The 17,360-nt window shown below is 44.1% G+C and overlaps 1 protein-coding gene across 1 annotated transcript in view; it reads right to left on the bottom strand.

Annotated features, from left to right (window-relative positions):
• dock3 (dedicator of cytokinesis 3) overlaps nucleotides 1-17,360 on the bottom strand; it is a gene marked incomplete at its 5' end in the record, with an annotated part of 96,900 nt that overhangs the window by 10,177 nt on the left and 69,363 nt on the right. The window contains 20 exons of the mRNA XM_076096374.1: nucleotides 488-667; nucleotides 749-835; nucleotides 4,603-4,769; nucleotides 4,905-5,046; nucleotides 5,570-5,674; nucleotides 7,517-7,603; nucleotides 8,827-8,975; nucleotides 9,814-9,907; nucleotides 10,050-10,110; nucleotides 10,392-10,487; nucleotides 10,931-10,957; nucleotides 11,193-11,278; nucleotides 11,370-11,518; nucleotides 12,254-12,312; nucleotides 12,560-12,660; nucleotides 13,824-13,899; nucleotides 14,162-14,256; nucleotides 14,355-14,453; nucleotides 16,507-16,653; nucleotides 16,788-16,915. Of these exons, the coding sequence (XP_075952489.1) occupies nucleotides 488-667; nucleotides 749-835; nucleotides 4,603-4,769; nucleotides 4,905-5,046; nucleotides 5,570-5,674; nucleotides 7,517-7,603; nucleotides 8,827-8,975; nucleotides 9,814-9,907; nucleotides 10,050-10,110; nucleotides 10,392-10,487; nucleotides 10,931-10,957; nucleotides 11,193-11,278; nucleotides 11,370-11,518; nucleotides 12,254-12,312; nucleotides 12,560-12,660; nucleotides 13,824-13,899; nucleotides 14,162-14,256; nucleotides 14,355-14,453; nucleotides 16,507-16,653; nucleotides 16,788-16,915 (2,135 nt within the window). The remainder of the gene's footprint in view (nucleotides 1-487; nucleotides 668-748; nucleotides 836-4,602; nucleotides 4,770-4,904; nucleotides 5,047-5,569; nucleotides 5,675-7,516; nucleotides 7,604-8,826; nucleotides 8,976-9,813; nucleotides 9,908-10,049; nucleotides 10,111-10,391; nucleotides 10,488-10,930; nucleotides 10,958-11,192; nucleotides 11,279-11,369; nucleotides 11,519-12,253; nucleotides 12,313-12,559; nucleotides 12,661-13,823; nucleotides 13,900-14,161; nucleotides 14,257-14,354; nucleotides 14,454-16,506; nucleotides 16,654-16,787; nucleotides 16,916-17,360) is intronic.

Below are 17,360 nucleotides of genomic sequence, written 5' to 3'. Positions count from 1 at the left end.
GTAGTATTGTGTAGTATTGTGTTTCCCCTTTAAAAGTAAAATGTTTCCGTTTCTTATTCATCTGTTGAAATCATTTAAATGAGCGAAACTGATTCTTTCTTCTGAACACTTTTAAAAAGCTTTTCTGTTTAAACGTATTTGATAAAATAAACAGCACTTTGAGCTGCAGCGTCTGTATAAAATACCAGCTGATGGTTTAGTGACTTCCTGTCTGAGACCAGCTGAGCGTTTAATGACTTCCTGTCTGAGACCAGCTGAGCATTTAGTGACTTCCTGTCTGAGACCAGCTGAGAGTTTAGTGACTTCCTGTCTGAGACCAGCTGAGCATTTAGTGACTTCCTGTCTGAGACCAGCTGAGAGTTTAGTGACTTCCTGTCTGAGACCAGCTGAGCATTTAGTGACTTCCTGTCTGAGACCAGCTGAGCGTTTAGTGACTTCCTGTCTGAGACCAGCTGAGCGTTTAGTGACTTCCTGTCTGACCTCTGACCTCTTGGTATCGGGCGATTCCTCCGTTGACGGCAGCGTCGATGACCCCGTTCAGCGTCATGCTGAGCAGGTTGATGTTCCCGTGAAGCTGCTTGTGTTGGTACTGACTGATCAGAGTCCGCAGCTCCTGGTTCTTGTTCTCCACGACAGAGACGGCGTTTTCTAACGGACTCACCTCCACCTGAGGGACGGATGAAGAAGATTAAATAAAGACCACGTCCAGCTTTACAGCAGTCTGACATCATGTTTAACATTCACTCACCAGCTCCCTCTTCTCCACCTCGAACCAGCGAGAGATACCAGGAAGAGGGTGAGACAGGATCAGAGTCGTCCTCTCGATCCAGAGACTCTGAAACACACAACGCAACAAACAAAGAGTTAAACTGTCCACGAGTCACCTCCACACTGAGAGAGGACAACAAGAGACAAACTGTCCACAAGTCACCTCAACACTGAGAGAGGACAACAAGAGACAAACTGTCCACGAGTCACCTCCACACTGAGAGAGGACAACAAGAGACAAACTGTCCACGAGTCACCTCCACACTGAGAGAGGACAACAAGAGACAAACTGTCCACGAGTCACCTCCACACTGAGAGAGGACAACAAGAGACAAACTGTCCACGAGTCACCTCCACACTGAGAGAGGACAACAAGAGACAAACTGTCCACGAGTCACCTCAACACTGAGAGAGGACAACAAGAGACAAACTGTCCACGAGTCACCTCCACACTGAGAGAAGACAACAAGAGACAAACTGTCCACGAGTCACCTCCACACTGAGAGAGGACAACAAGAGACAAACTGTCCACGAGTCACCTCCACACTGAGAGAGGACAACAAGAGACAAACTGTCCACGAGTCACCTCAACACTGAGAGAGGACAACAAGAGACAAACTGTCCACGAGTCACCTCCACACTGAGAGAGGACAACAAGAGACAAACTGTCCACGAGTCACCTCCACACTGAGAGAGGACAACAAGAGACAAACTGTCCACGAGTCACCTCCACACTGAGAGAGGACAACAAGAGACAAACTGTCCACGAGTCACCTCCACACTGAGAGAGGACAACAAGAGACAAACTGTCCACGAGTCACCTCCACACTGAGAGAGGACAACAAGAGACAAACTGTCCACGAGTCACCTCCACACTGAGAGACGACAACAAGAGACAAACTGTCCACAAGTCACCTCCACACTGAGAGAGGACAACAAGAGACAACTTGTCCACAAGTCACCTCAACACTGAGAGACGACAACAAGAGACAAACTGTCCACAAGTCACCTCAACACTGAGAGAGGACAACAAGAGACAAACTGTCCACAAGTCACCTCAACACTGAGAGACGACAACAAGAGACAAACTGTCCACGAGTCACCTCCACACTGAGAGAGGACAACAAGAGACAAACTGTCCACGAGTCACCTCCACACTGAGAGAAGACAACAAGAGACAAACTGTCCACAAGTCACCTCCACACTGAGAGAGGACAACAAGAGACAACTTGTCCACAAGTCACCTCAACACTGAGAGACGACAACAAGAGACAAACTGTCCACGAGTCACCTCCACACTGAGAGAGGACAACAAGAGACAAACTGTCCACGAGTCACCTCCACACTGAGAGAAGACAACAAGAGACAAACTGTCCACGAGTCACCTCCACACTGAGAGAGGACAACAAGAGACAAACTGTCCACGAGTCACCTCAACACTGAGAGAGGACAACAAGAGACAAACTGTCCACGAGTCACCTCCACACTGAGAGAAGACAACAAGAGACAAACTGTCCACAAGTCACCTCAACACTGAGAGACAACAAGAGACAAACTGTCCACAAGTCACCTCAACACTGAGAGACGACAACAAGAGACAAACTGTCCACAAGTCACCTCAACACAGAGACAACAAGAGACAAACTGTCCACAAGTCACCTCAACACTGAGAGACAACAACAAGAGACAAACTGTCCACAAGTCACCTCCACACTGAGAGACAACAAGAGACAAACTGTCCACAAGTCACCTCAACACTGAGAGACAACAACAAGAGACAAACTGTCCACAAGTCACCTCCACACTGAGAGACAACAAGAGACAAACTGTCCACAAGTCACCTCCACACTGAGAGACAACAACAAGAGACAAACTGTCCACAAGTCACCTCAACACTGAGAGACAACAAGAGACAAACTGTCCACAAGTCACCTCAACACTGAGAGACAACAACAAGAGACAAACTGTCCACAAGTCACCTCAACACTGAGAGACAACAACAAGAGACAAACTGTCCACAAGTCACCTCAGGACATTTTGAGCATCAAACATTTAATTTACTACATTCTGGTGAATTTTTATTCTCCGAATGTTTTTATTTGTTAAACTCAAAGTGTCGCTGTAAAGCTCTTGTGTATTCTGTATTTCCTTCTCATCTGATCTACAGAGAAACATTTAATATTTAATATAAACTCTTATTATTTATCACCAGATCATCAAATCATTTGCATCTTCAGAAGATCCAGAACTGTTAAACCTCAGGTAGAGATGAACTCTGTGAACACATCAGGCTCTTCTATGAACCACAGTATTTGTATATTCTTCTCTCTTTGTGTATTATTTCTAGCATTCATTCCACCTGTTAAAATGAATAAAGCGTACATCATGCTGATTCATGTGCTCATTTGGTTCTGTGTCTGTACTGTAGATCCATTTCATGAATGGAATAAGTAACTTGTTTTGCATTTGTATATATTCCTCTGTTTCTATTTCTATAGCGACAATAAAAAGTGAGTATTGTGATGAACAGTTTAACCACCAGTGCATTAACGTCTGTTCATGTTTACAGTAACGAGTCCTTTGAGCCGTTCACAGAAATGTTCAGACGAACATTCTGCATTTTAAAAACTAAACATCATGAAACCAGAATCACCGTTTTGTTTGTTTTCTGTTTAAAATGTCCCTTCATCATTTCATCTTATCAGACTTTTATGTGAAATTGTCATAATTAGCATTTTCATTATTGAGTCATGGCCATAAACATTGACCTTTGACCTCCAAAATCTGATCAGTTGATCTTTGAGTCCAAGTGGAAGTTTGTGACAAACTGTGCAGAAATTCCCTCGATGTGATCTGAGAAATCACATTCATGAGAATAAAACCAGTAGAACGTCTCCAGCTCACCTTGAACTCATTGTCTCTGTCTTTAGCTCACCTTGAACTCATTGTCTCTGTCTCCAGCTCACCTTGAACTCATTGTCTCTGTCTCCAGCTCACCTTGAATTCATCGTCTCTGTCTTTAGCTCACCTTGAACTCGTCGTCTCCGTCTTTAGCTCACCTTGAACTCGTCGTCTCCGTCTTTAGCTCACCTTGAACTCGTCGTCTCCGTCTTTAGCTCACCTTGAACTCGTCGTCTCCGTCTTTAGCTCACCTTGAACTCGGCGTCTCTGTCTTTAGCTCACCTTGAACTCATTGTCTCTGTCTCCAGCTCACCTTGAACTCATTGTCTCTGTCTCCAGCTCACCTTGAACTCATTGTCTCCGTCTTTAGCTCACCTTGAACTCATTGTCTCTGTCTCCAGCTCACCTTGAACTCATAGTATCTGTCTTTAGCTCACCTTGAACTCGTTGTCTCTGTCTTTAGCTCACCTTGAACTCATCGTCTCTGTCTTTAGCTCACCTTGAACTCGTTGTCTCTGTCTTTAGCTCACCTTGAACTCATTGTATCTGTCTTTAACTCACCTTGAACTCGTTGTCTCTGTCTTTAACTCACCTTGAACTCGTTGTCTCCGTCTTTAGCTCACCTTGAGCTCGTTGTCTCTGTCTTTAGCTCACCTTGAACTCGTTGTCTCTGTCTTTAACTCACCTTGAACTCGTTGTCTCCGTCTTTAGCTCACCTTGAACTCGTTGTCTCCGTCTTTAGCTCACCTTGAGCTCGTTGTCTCTGTCTTTAGCTCACCTTGAGCTTGTTGTCTCTGTCTTTAGCTCACCTTGAACTCATTGTCTCTGTCTTTAGCTCACCTTGAACTCGTTGTCTCTGTCTTTAGCTCACCTTGAACTCATTGTCTCTGTCTTTAGCTCACCTTGAACTCATTGTCTCTGTCTTTAGCTCACCTTGAACTCGTTGTCTCTGTCTTTGGGTCCTTTGTGGAACGGCCGGTCGTATCTGAAGCGCCGGACGTTGTTGACCCGGTAGAAGCTCTTGATGCGATCGGGGACTCGGTCCATCTGGAGGACGCCGACGCTGTCGGGCACCGGAGTCACCGCGTAGATCTGGAGGTCTGAGCCCAGCGGGTCAAAGAAACATCTGGACGGAGACTCAGACTGCTTTGATCTGACCGGAGGTCAGCGTGCACACTTCTATATAACTTCATATCTCTAGAGTAATGCTCATGACGTCTCTAGCTGAAGGATACACTGAGCGTCACACTGCAGGATGGCCTCGTCGGGCTGATTGGGGTGCTGCATCGCAATGGCTTGTGGGAATTCTCCCAGCATCCTTTGCTGGAAGGCCTCGAGCCTTTCGTAGTCGTGGCCGCGACAGACAAACTCTTTGTTCTGGAGACAAACCGGAGTAAAAGAGTTTTAAAAGCAGAAACACAACATTTAGACTTTTTAGACTCAACCAGAGAGCCCTCAGGATGGAAAAGTATGTTTTCTTTAAACAATCACTAAACCTACACCGTTCATCACAGACACAAGGTGTAACAGCTGTCATTACAGTCAGATTTCCATCTTTCAGACGGTCCTCGAACACATCATGTGTGATCAACGCTTCTGTCAGAAAAAGCGGCCAAACCGAAGCTCATTATAAAGATAAAGAGTTCACTTTAACCAGATTGTGTAAAAACATTAAATTGTGAAACTATGACGTCATGATTGATTCATGTGAGACCAACAGTCATGTGACCACAAGGAGGAGACACTCTGACTGAACACAGAGAGAAAAACGCCCCAAAACTGCTTTTGGTTCAGAGGGTAATTGAGGCTATATTGTCTGTTTTTATTAATGACATTTTCAGACGTTCTACTTCTGGAGGTCTTTGATCAGAAGCTTCTAACAGATGAAGGTTTATCTCACTCTGAGGAAGAACGGGAACTTCCTGCCGTAGAATCCGACCCTGAAGAACTCCGGCTCCAGACGCTGCTGCTCCATGATGTTGTCATAATACGCTGCCTCCATTTTCTACACACACACACACACACACACACACACACACACACACACACACACACACACACACACACACACACACACACACACACACACACACACACACACACACACACACACACACACACACACACACACACACACACACACACACAAAGAATGAGGAGGAGGAAGAGCGTGACTTTAGATTTGTTTCACATCGACAGTGAAATACAGAAGTCAGAGACATCAAGACGTATGTTTCCTCATCAATGAGTTCGATCACATCAGGAAACGTGTTTCAGGGTTCAGAAGAGACATGAAGGAGAACATGAAGGAGAACATGAAGGAGAACATGAAGGAGAACATGAAGAGAACATGAAGGAGAACATGAAGAGAACATGAAGGAGAACATGAAGAGAACATGAAGGAGAACATGAAGAGAACATGAAGGAGAACATGAAGAGAACATGAAGAGAACATGAAGGAGAACATGAAGGAGAACACGAAGGAGAACACGAAGGAGAACATGAAGAGAACATGAAGAGAACATGAAGGAGAACACGAAGGAGAACACGAAGGAGAACACGAAGGAGAACACGAAGGAGAACACGAAGGAGAACACGAAGGAGAACACGAAGGAGAACATGAAGAGAACATGAAGGAGAACATGAAGAGAACATGAAGAGAACATGAAGAGAACATGAAGGAGAACATGAAGAGAACATGAAGGAGAACATGAAGAGAACACGAAGGAGAACATGAAGGAGAACACGAAGGAGAACATGAAGGAGAACACGAAGGAGAACATGAAGGAGAACACGAAGGAGAACACGAAGGAGAACATGAAGAGAACATGAAGGAGAACATGAAGAGAACATGAAGGAGAACATGAAGGAGAACATGAACGAGACCATGAAGGAGAACATGAAGGAGAACATGAACGAGACCATGAAGGAGAACATGAAGGAGAACATGAAGGAGAACATGAAGGAGAACATGAAGAGAACATGAAGGAGAACATGAAGGAGAACACGAAGGAGAACACGAAGGCGAACACGAAGGCGAACACGAAGGAGAACACGAACGAGACCATGAAGGAGAACATGAACGAGAACATGAACGAGACCATGAAGGAGAACATGAAGGAGAACATGAAGGAGAACATGAAGGAGAACATGAAGGAGAACATGAAGGAGAACACGAAGGAGAACACGAAGGAGAACACGAAGGAGAACATGAAGGAGAACACGAAGGAGAACATGAAGGAGAACATGAAGAGAACATGAAGAGAACATGAAGGAGAACATGAAGAGAACATGAAGAGAACATGAAGGAGAACATGAAGGAGAACATGAACGAGACCATGAAGGAGAACATGAAGGAGAACATGAAGGAGAACATGAAGGAGAACACGAAGGAGAACATGAAGGAGAACATGAAGAGAACATGAAGAGAACATGAAGGAGAACATGAACGAGACCATGAAGGAGAACATGAAGGAGAACATGAAGGAGAACATGAAGGAGAACACGAAGGAGAACATGAAGGAGAACATGAAGAGAACATGAAGAGAACATGAAGGAGAACATGAACGAGAACATGAACGAGACCATGAAGGAGAACATGAAGGAGAACATGAAGGAGAACATGAAGGAGAACATGAAGAGAACACGAAGGAGAACACGAAGGAGAACATGAAGGAGAACATGAACGAGACCATGAAGGAGAACATGAACGAGAACATGAACGAGACCATGAAGGAGAACATGAAGGAGAACATGAAGGAGAACACAAAGGAGAACACGAACGAGAACATGAATGAAGTCTCACAGGAGTCGGGTTTCTGACTGATTACAGAGTCGTGAAGCTCACCCGTATCCAGCTGAGACTCTGGTAGTCGTACAGCGACTCATACTGGAAGGCCAGCTCTCTGCACAGAGGGATCCCGAACTCCCAGCACTGGTGCGTACACACACACACACACACACACACACACACACACACACACACACACACACACACACACACACACACACACACACACACACACACACACACACACACACACACACACACACACACACACACACACACACACACACACACACACACACACATTTACATATACCTCTGTGTAGACAGGTGTTACAGGTGTGCATCATATCAAAAAGCATGTCATATGTTTTTATGTAAAAATAAACTTGTTGCTACAAGTGTCAAATAAATGTATTGCAATAAAAAAGTACAATATTTCCGTCTGAGATGTCGTGGACTTGTTTGTCGCCAACTTGGTTTTTACATTTTGTTTTTCGACCGTAGCCATCTTGTTTTTTAATGCTATTTCGATTTTTTTGTCATTCCCATCTTGGCTGTTGGCCGTCGCCATGTTATTTTCTGAGTATTACCTTCTTGCTTTCTTTTAAGCCGCTGACTTGTTTTTGTACCCAGAAGAAGAAGAAGAAGACACGAGAGGGAGGAGCTAAGTTAAACTGAATGCTGATGCTTTTTTACAATTAACTTTCCTGAAGTGAAAACACACTGAAAGGGTTAAAGTTAAAAAACACGGACAACATCTCTGGTAGAGACCTGTCAATCACCGTGTAGCCCCGCCCTAAAGCATCCCCTGCTTTATGGTCTGTTTGACTCTAAATGGACCATAATGTACTAAATGAACATCATGCAGTATTGAAGAAGACTTGAAACTAGAGATTGAGACCATAAACTCATGTTTACAATGTTTACTGAGGTAATAAATCAAGAGAGAAGTAGAGTCATTTTCTCATAGACTTCTATACAACCAGAGGAGTCGCCCCCTGGTGGACACTAGAGAGAATGCAGGTTAAACATGAAGCTTTGACTTCACTCTAAAGAACCATAAACTCATGTTTACAATGTGTACTGAGGTAATGAGCTCCTCTTGTTCCTGGTGTCGGTTTCGTCTGTTAGATCTTTGTGTCTCTGGGTCTTTTTTGTAATTTAATTTTCTCCTATTTGTTTTAGTTCGGGAGTTTCTTCGATTGTCGTTTTACCTTTTTACCACCCTGAACTCAAATCTTATATTTTATAAAATGACGGATTTGTTCTGTAACATTCTGTCAGTTACTTCGTCCATTAAGACTCAACGTTTACGTCTGGTGTGTGTGTGTGTGTGTGTGTGTGTGTGTGCAGCTTCATCCTCTCACCTTGCCCTTGTTGAAGTAGTGGATTACTTTTCGGCAGAGCCCCTCTTTGCGATGCCACTCTGTCTGAGCGGAATAATGCAGGAACTCCTTCAGAGGCCTCTCGTCCCAGTTCAGCAGCTCCCAGTACAGCAGCAGCGTGAAGGCAGCCTCTGTGGGGCAGGACGGCAGTCAAACACAGAGTGTGAGTGTGTGTGTGTGTGAGTGTGTGTGTGTGTGTGAGTGTGTGTGTGAGTGTGTGTGTGTGAGTGTGTGTGCTGTGTGCTGTGTGTGTGTGAGTGTGAGTGTGTGTGTGTGTGTGAGTGTAGGTGTGTGTGTGAGTGTGTGTGTGAGTGTGTGTGTGTGTGAGTGTGTAGGTGTGTGTGTGTGTGTGTGTGTGTGTGAGTGTGTAGGTGTGTGTGTGTGTGTGTGTGTGTGAGTGTAGGTGTGTGTGTGAGTGTGTGTGTGTGTGTGTGTGAGTGTAGGTGTGTGTGTGAGTGTGAGTGTGAGTGTGTAGGTGTGTGTGTGTGTGTGTGTGTGAGTGTGTGTGTGAGTGTGAGTGTGTGTGTGTGAGTGTGTGAGTGTGTGTGTGTGAGTGTGTGTGTGTGTGTGTGTGTGTGTAGGTGTGTGTGTGTGTGTGTGTGTAGGTGTGTGTGTGTGTGTGTGTGTGTGTGTAGGTGTGTGTGTGTGTGTGTGTGTGTGTAGGTGTGTGTGTGTGTGTGAGTGCTGTGTGCTGTGTATGTAGGTGTGTGTGTGTGTGTGTGTGTGTGTGTGTGTGTAGGTGTGTGTGTGTGTGTGTGTGTAGGTGTGTGTGTGTGTGTGAGTGCTGTGTGCTGTGTATGTAGGTGTGTGTGTGTGTGTGTGTGTGTGTGTAGGTGTGTGTGTGTGTGTGTAGGTGTGTGTGTAGGTGTGTGTGTAGGTGTGTGTGTGAGTGTGAGTGCTGTGTGCTGTGTATGTAGGTGTGTGTGTGTGTGTGTGTAGGTGTGTGTGTGTGTGTGTGTGTGTGTGTACCAGTGTAGTTCTCAGCCTGCAGATGCATATCACACAGTTTGTGGATGTAGCGGATGTACATCTCCTCCTTGTTGATCTCTGATTTGTAGAAATTCTAAGAAGATAAAAAACACGAGTTCACACGTAAAGCTTCTCAGTCAGGTTCCAGATCTGCTGCTGTGAGGTCTTTAAACACTAACAGGTTTGTTACAGGGAACGGAATCTGAATGAACAGAGTTAAACATCATGAATCTCACCAGGAGGTTCACAGTGCAGCCGATCTTCTTGTTCTCCGTCTCATCTCCCTTCATGCAGTCCCTGAAGAAAAGAACAAACACTTCAATATCATCTAATTCAAACAGTTCGACATCGGCACGATTTTCACAGAACTCGGTGGACGAGTTCATCGTGGGCCGAAGAAAACTGTGTTACATTCTGGATCCACAATATCTAACATGAACCACGAGGCTCACTGTCACTCTGCAAAGCCTCATGGGAGCTGTAGTTGTTTTATCGTTAAAATGTAACATAATCGCTCATGTGTGTGCGTGCGTGCGTGTGTGTGTGAGTGTGTGTGTGTGTGAGTGTGTGTGTGTTACCGGTAGTCCAGCAGTCGCTCCATCAGCCGGGTGACGGAGGTGACGAAGGAGATCCCCGTCTCTCTCCACGTCTCCTGCTCGATCTTCTCCAACAGACTTCAAGAAGAACAGACAAAAGTCAGACGACGAACTGTTTCACAAACATATTAAAGATCTCAGAGATATCATCTTACATCTGAGCCCTGAGAGGAACAGTGGTCATGATCCTGAAACCTTTAATAATAAAGTAATGAAGCCTCCTCCACCAACATAGAGCCGGCTTCCATTTTCAATCACTGGATTCTTAAAATGATCCCGTTAACGTGAACGTGCAGGATCTACTTTAACAGCTCAGTGAGAATATTGTGCAGATATTCTATCTTAGAAGGATTACTGCATTTATGTCTTTGACAATCAAAAGAAGCACACGGTTCAGAGACTGACATGCATGACACTATAAACCCTTTAGAGACATGTTGCAGGTTTAGCAGACTCAGCAGGGAACACGTATGTACTACGGCTCCACACTGAATGTGTCTCTGTGAGTGAGTGATGCGTACCTCGGGTAAGGACCAAAGAGCTGGGTTCTAGTCCAGCAGCACAGAGCAGAGCACACAAACAGCAGGTTAGAGCAGGACTGAGAGCTAGCTTCTGTTAGAGGAGACGGACAGAGAGGACGGAGAGAGAGAGAGAGAGACGGAGAGAGAGAGGACGGAGAGGACAGAGAGAGAGAGAGACAGAGAGAGAGGATGGAGAGAGAGAGAGAGAGAGAGGACAGAGAGAGAGAGAGAGAGAGAAGACTTTGAGGAAGATGTTTCTTACAGCAAACCGAAGAGCTCCCTGTAGTTCTCGTCTCCTTTCCCCTCAGACACCAAACTGTCCAGCTTGTCGATGAGCTCCGCCTCCACCTGCGACAAACACAACACATAAATCCATTCAGATGAGATCAGTAACACCTGTGGTCACGTGTCTCTAGGTGTCTCTACACAGCTTCCGTACCTGTTTGAAGTTCCCGTTCTTGCGCTGCTCCCAGTCCATCATGTCGTGGAAGATGGGGATCATGATGTTGCGTACCTCCACCTGAGGGACCAGCGTGACTCCCAGGAACGGACCGATCATCCCGGGGATGAAGTGGATCTTATTCTCACCTACGAACCCGACAAACAAGTAACCGCTCACCTTCAGCCACTCAGACGATAACCAACAATACATTCAAACTAAAGTCCAAGCATCAACAGGAAAGGTTGAAATAGACACAAGCCGTGTTTCCATTCAATTGTCGAGTGAGCTTTAAGCTAAATATTTTTAAAAAGGAAATGCACATTAGGAGTGTTTCCATCAACTGATTTGGAGCGAATAAACCCGGCTAGTTTGGTCAGAAGGTGGCGCTATAGACTACACATGGCTGTAATCTACCAGTAAATAGAGAGTAGAAGAAGAAGCAGAGGTTGTGAACCAGAATTGAAACACGTTGATATCTAACGAGAGGCCTTCAGGAAGCTTTATGTCAGCTCGTATTGACCATGTTTCATGTTGTCTGGAGACAAAGACAATACAAATATAAATCCAGGACGACATCAGTCACGTGAGTTAAAACGTTCTCTACGTCAGAACGTATCTGGTGTGATGCATCTAGTGTGTAAGACTTAAACACAAGACAGGACTGTTACACATTGTTACAAGAACAGTTTGTGATTCAAACGTCTGAGGACGTTTGTTTTAAACTGGCTGCAGAGTCGAGAGACTGAATACAAGTAAAGTAATGTGAACTAAAGACTGAGCTCTGAAGACGCCGTTCTTCTTCTTCTTTGGGTCTTGTTGTTAATAAACCAGCTCAGAGGTGCATCACTAACATCTGCTGGACTGTTTAGTAGAGATCTTACCGAGGTTCTGCCACATGCTGAAGAGTTCGTAGGTCATCATCACCCTCATGTCTCCGTACCTGCAGAGGGAACAAAACCACTGAGTTAGGTTTAGGAAACAATAAACTCCTCGGTGCCTGAGGAGGGTTATTATGGGACTCTGGGACTGTTTGGTGGTCGTTTGTAAAGCTGCTTCACTTCAAATAGGAAACATCAGGTTATTTCAACATCAGCAGCAATTTAGCTGCAGGTGACACAGCAGGAGGACGACAGTTATGTCTGTAAGTGTGTGTGTGTGTGTGTGTGTGTGTGTGTGTGTGTCCTTACTTGTCTAAGACCTTCTTCCTCTTGGCAGAACTCAGGCTTTCCAGCTGTAAACTGGGCTGGTTGATGTACAGCACCGCCAGGCTGAAGTAGGAGTTCCACACCTGTTCACACACATCAAACGATCACTGACATTATGAATGAATCACAAAGCTTTCATTGTTCAGCTTCTCAGTGTGTGTGAAAGTGAAAGTCGAGCACAACATTAGAGCTGTGAGTAACGATGATTCACTGTCTTCTCTCTCCCTGAGCCTCCTATGATCACATCCTTCTTCACTGCTGTGCTCAGATCAGCTGTTACACATAAACAGGAAGTGGACGTTAGCTCCTCCGTGTGTGACCACCAGCAGCCCTCTGACCTCTGACCTCTGACTGATGATCTAATGCTTTCAGTAAATCAACAGATGTTTGTTCCATTTCATTTGGTTCAGAGTGAAAATATATGTTTTACTTCTTTTACTCTCTGAAGGTTTAGACTCTCCAGGCAAAAACATAATTCATGCACTGATCAGTTTAGAGATGTTGTTCTATCTTTCCTCCACAACTCGTCTTCTGTCAGACTAGAGGAAATACAACATTTATTTTACTACTTTGTCTGTTTACGTCTGTAGATTTCTACTAAATTCACCAAAAGTTACCGTTACATAATGCCTCATTTGCATATTTAAACATAACATTACAGAAAACTTGTAACATAATAAATACTCCTCTTAATGTGAGTGATGAAGTGGTGAAGTTTCATGGTGATATCTATGAGTTCATGTGTTCACCTGTAGAGTCTCTAAATGTCTGTAATGTAACTAAACGTCTCTTTAAAGGACGTTTCCTCTCAATGAGTTTGTTCTCAGACTCTGATGATAAATCTCCACTTCAGCAGCTCTTACATTCACCAAACTTCACTCTTTCATTCCTCTCTGTGTGCTGAAGGTTCACACAGAGAGGTTTGTTCACACAGCATTCACACACTCATATATATATATATATATATATATAACATTTTATCACTAAAAACATTATTTTATGAATGTTGTCGTATTTTCTGAAGAGATATCCAACATGTAAAAACCTTTTACATTACATTTTGAAACTGGCTTTATCCAGTGTTCAGATTTATGTAAGTTTAAGTTTAAGTTTCATGGCTAAATACAGAACGATGTCAAAGAGACATCAACATACAGTCAGACAGTGAATCATGTTAAAGCAACAAAAGTAGATCAACCGCCAATTTCTGTCCCACGTTACGGTGAATGTGTGTCAGTTAAAGTACCTTAAAGTCAAACTCCGCTTCAGTGAAGTTCTTGTGCAGAGCAGGTGACAGGTACTGAGCCGTGGTCAGGATGATGCTGCAGAACGGGAACACACACAAACACAGCTCGAGTCATGCAGACACAAGAACATGTGTGACCACTGCTACATGTGTGACCACTGCTACATGTGTGATCATTGCTACGTGTGTGTCATTGCTACGTGTGTGTCATTGCTACGTGTGTGTCATTGCTACGTGTGTGTCATTGCTACGTGTGTGTCATTGCTACGTGTGTGGTCACTGCTACATGTGTGGTCATTGCTACGTGTGTGTCATTGCTACGTGTGTGGTCATCTTACTTGCTGGTGAGGAGCCTCATGACGTTCCAGTCCCGAGGGAAAATACTGAGCTTCATCAGATTCCTGAACACACACAAAATCTTCAACAAGAACTCCTGAGGAGAGGAAGAGGAGGAAGGAGGCGTTTATTCAAGAGGCCGGAGTTGACCTCAGTCTTGTTGTCATGCTGCACAGGGACGTGAAGTAGTTTTACCTTGAGCTCCTCTTTGCTCTGAAAGTTTTCCATCAGGTGCTGGAAGTGGATGTCCGTCATCTGGCGGAGGAGGGACAGGAGGCAGGACACGTACTCTCCCTGCCAATAGGAAACAGGGGGGAAAGGCATGAGAGCCAATCACATGGGAGCAGCAATCAGGAGGCGACCAATCAGAGATGATAACAGCAGATTAACAAAAGGCTCTTTTCCAAACTGATCCCTATTCACTTGCCTGTAACTGTGCATGATGTGAGCCGACTGTCTGTCACGTACTCTCAAAACAACTCCCAGCAGTTTGTGAAATAGTCTCCAAATGCAATCTATTGGTTTTTCGTGTCATTCGGCACAACTTTAAAAACAAAAGTTAAGTTTAGGCAACAAACCCACCACCATAAAAACAACAATGTGGTGCAAACACTCGTCTTCTGGGTGGTCTTAGTTTGTTGGACTCATCCACCTCCCCTTGTTTCCACCAATAGTCGTCTTTTTGGATTTTATAAAGTACGCATGTTGCTCTGACTGATGCATTTATGTTGTGTGTCCCATGAATAAGGATCCTAATTGAATTTCTGTTGACATTATTTTCGTCCTGAGCAACACGAAAAAAAACAGACATTTAGTGTCTCTGTCCACTAAACCAATAGATTGCATTTCGTGACTATTTCACGACGTGCCATGATACCGGGATGGTTAAAAACAATCTGCTGTGATGGTTTATTTTCTTTAATGTAAATGTGGTAGAAGACAAATCAAACAGGTCGGTTCCTTTTACTTCACTTTCATTCTGAAGTTTTAAACACACCAATGAAAGTCAGTGGAAGGAAAATGTAGCGATGCGTTTATGTGCATGAACAGAATAATGTTTATGAAGTGGAAAAATGGAATTTAACTTTGTTAATCTTTGATCTTAATTTTGTTATCTGTCACTTGAGCTTCCAATCAGTGGTCGTGAAGACAGTAGAGTGGACTTCCTGTTGGATGGTTTGATTTTCCTCTGAACACCAGCTGGAGGACATGAAGCCCAGAATAGAGAGCTGCAGGAGTGAACCCTAAAAGCATCTTTTCACTTCCTGTTCCCTCCACTTCTACAAGTCATGTGTTTCTGGTGAGAAGTCTGAAATAAGGTCTGTGTTTAACAGAAGCTGAAGAGGTGTCGAGATGCAGTTCTCTGATATATAAACAGGTCAGTGAACGCCCCTCTGGTGAATCCTAAAAAGAGTGTAACTGAGACGACTAAACGTCCTCACTAGGACACTAGTCCTCCTTTAGCTTAGTGGTGGAGACGTGAAGTCATGTGACCGTGGTGGAGTTCCTTTATAGACTAATGTTAGCTTTTTACTTTACTACATCAACAGAGTGGAGTTCAGTAGTGAAGATGATCTCGATGAACTAAACCTGGAAGAATCATAAACAAGATTATGTTATGTAATAATCAGAATCACATGGAAGAATCTGATTGGCTGTTTGTGGAGGGAACCAGTGATGATGACTTCCTGTTGGACTCCAGAAACACGTCATCCTGCAGCTCTCTGTTCAGCAAAGCCTCCTTGTGAACATGCAGAAGGAGGTGCAAGTAGGAGCTGACTGAGATTAAACCAAAGATGTCATCATGTAACAATCAATCACTAAGAAATGTCTTGAGTTTGCATATGAAACAGAGAAAGAAGTAAACCTGACTGAGTACACATGTCTCATACAGCTCTACAATATAACAAACACAGGAAGTAAAGATGAGCTTTAATATGAATTGCTGATCCATGCAAGCGTGCAGACAGAGAGGAGGAGGAGGAGCAGCAGGAGGATGAAGACATGTTTAATGAGAGCGCTAACAAGATGCTGGAGGACAGATGGGTCAGCGACAGGATGGATGGATTTGGGGAGGGCAATTATTATCAATTATTATTATTAACTTTATTTATATTTACAAGTATTAAATTAGTACAACGGAACAAAATCATTATTATTATTACAACTCTCACCTTGTGAGAAAATAAAATCTAATGTGAGAACTGTGAACGAGGATTTTGAAACGTTACGATAGTATAAAGGAACTTTAATCATTAAAACATTGCCCAGCCCTGAGGCGGATGGAGGGAGGAGGAGGCGGGATGCAGGAGGTGAAGTCGTAGTAGTCGTATTGTTAGTTACTAACAGTGATCTCCGCGGTGCACTGCGGACAGCGTTGACCCCTTACCGCCTCCTGCGATTGGCTCTTGCTCATGATGGACAGCAGCGTCTGCAGGAGGACGTCCAGCAGGGACTCCACCATCATCTCCACCTCCTCCTGCACCGACGTGTCCTGGAGGAGGAGTTGAGAGGAAAGAAGAAGAAAGAGCAGGAGGAGCCTCAGTGAAACAGATATCAGATATATCGGGTGGAAACACATTTACCTACATTTAAGTGTGTGTGTGTGTGTGTGTGTGTGTGTGTTACCATTGAGCTGTTCTTGATAATAGAGAATATGGAGCTGAGGATTCCAGAGCAGATGAGCAGCTCTTTCTGCTGCCTCAGATGGAGATGGATGTGATGCAGGACCACAGGAAGCAGGATCCTTCGAGACTCTGAGGGCACACACACACACACACACACACACACACACACACACACACACACACACACACACACACACACAAAAAAAACACACAAAAAGACATGTATTTGCATGTGGTTTTGATGCTAGTTGTGCCTGAACATGGGCTCTGTGGCTCAAACAGTTGTAAGCGGTTAGCCTCATAAACATGACTGAGTGATTTATTATTTGTGTTTGAATGAGTTAACGGTATTTTGCATGCAGAGTAAAGAGCTGTAGAGCTGATATACTTTGATGAATATTATTAAGTAATACATTAAGTAAAGCAGATTGAGGCCTAAATCTATTGTTCAGAGGAGACACAGATTCACAGAGTTATAAATACATTCTGCCGAACATAAGCTGACATCATATGTGAAGATTGTAAAGTAGTAATAATAACAATGATACTACAGAAAGATTTCTAAGCGTGTTGG

This window comes from Anarhichas minor, unplaced genomic scaffold (assembly GCF_050575085.1).
Source record: "Anarhichas minor isolate MPS153535 unplaced genomic scaffold, ASM5057508v1 ptg000021l, whole genome shotgun sequence".
Classification (NCBI taxonomy): Eukaryota; Metazoa; Chordata; class Actinopteri; order Perciformes; family Anarhichadidae; genus Anarhichas; species Anarhichas minor.
This window is presented reverse-complemented; position numbering and strand designations above follow the sequence as displayed.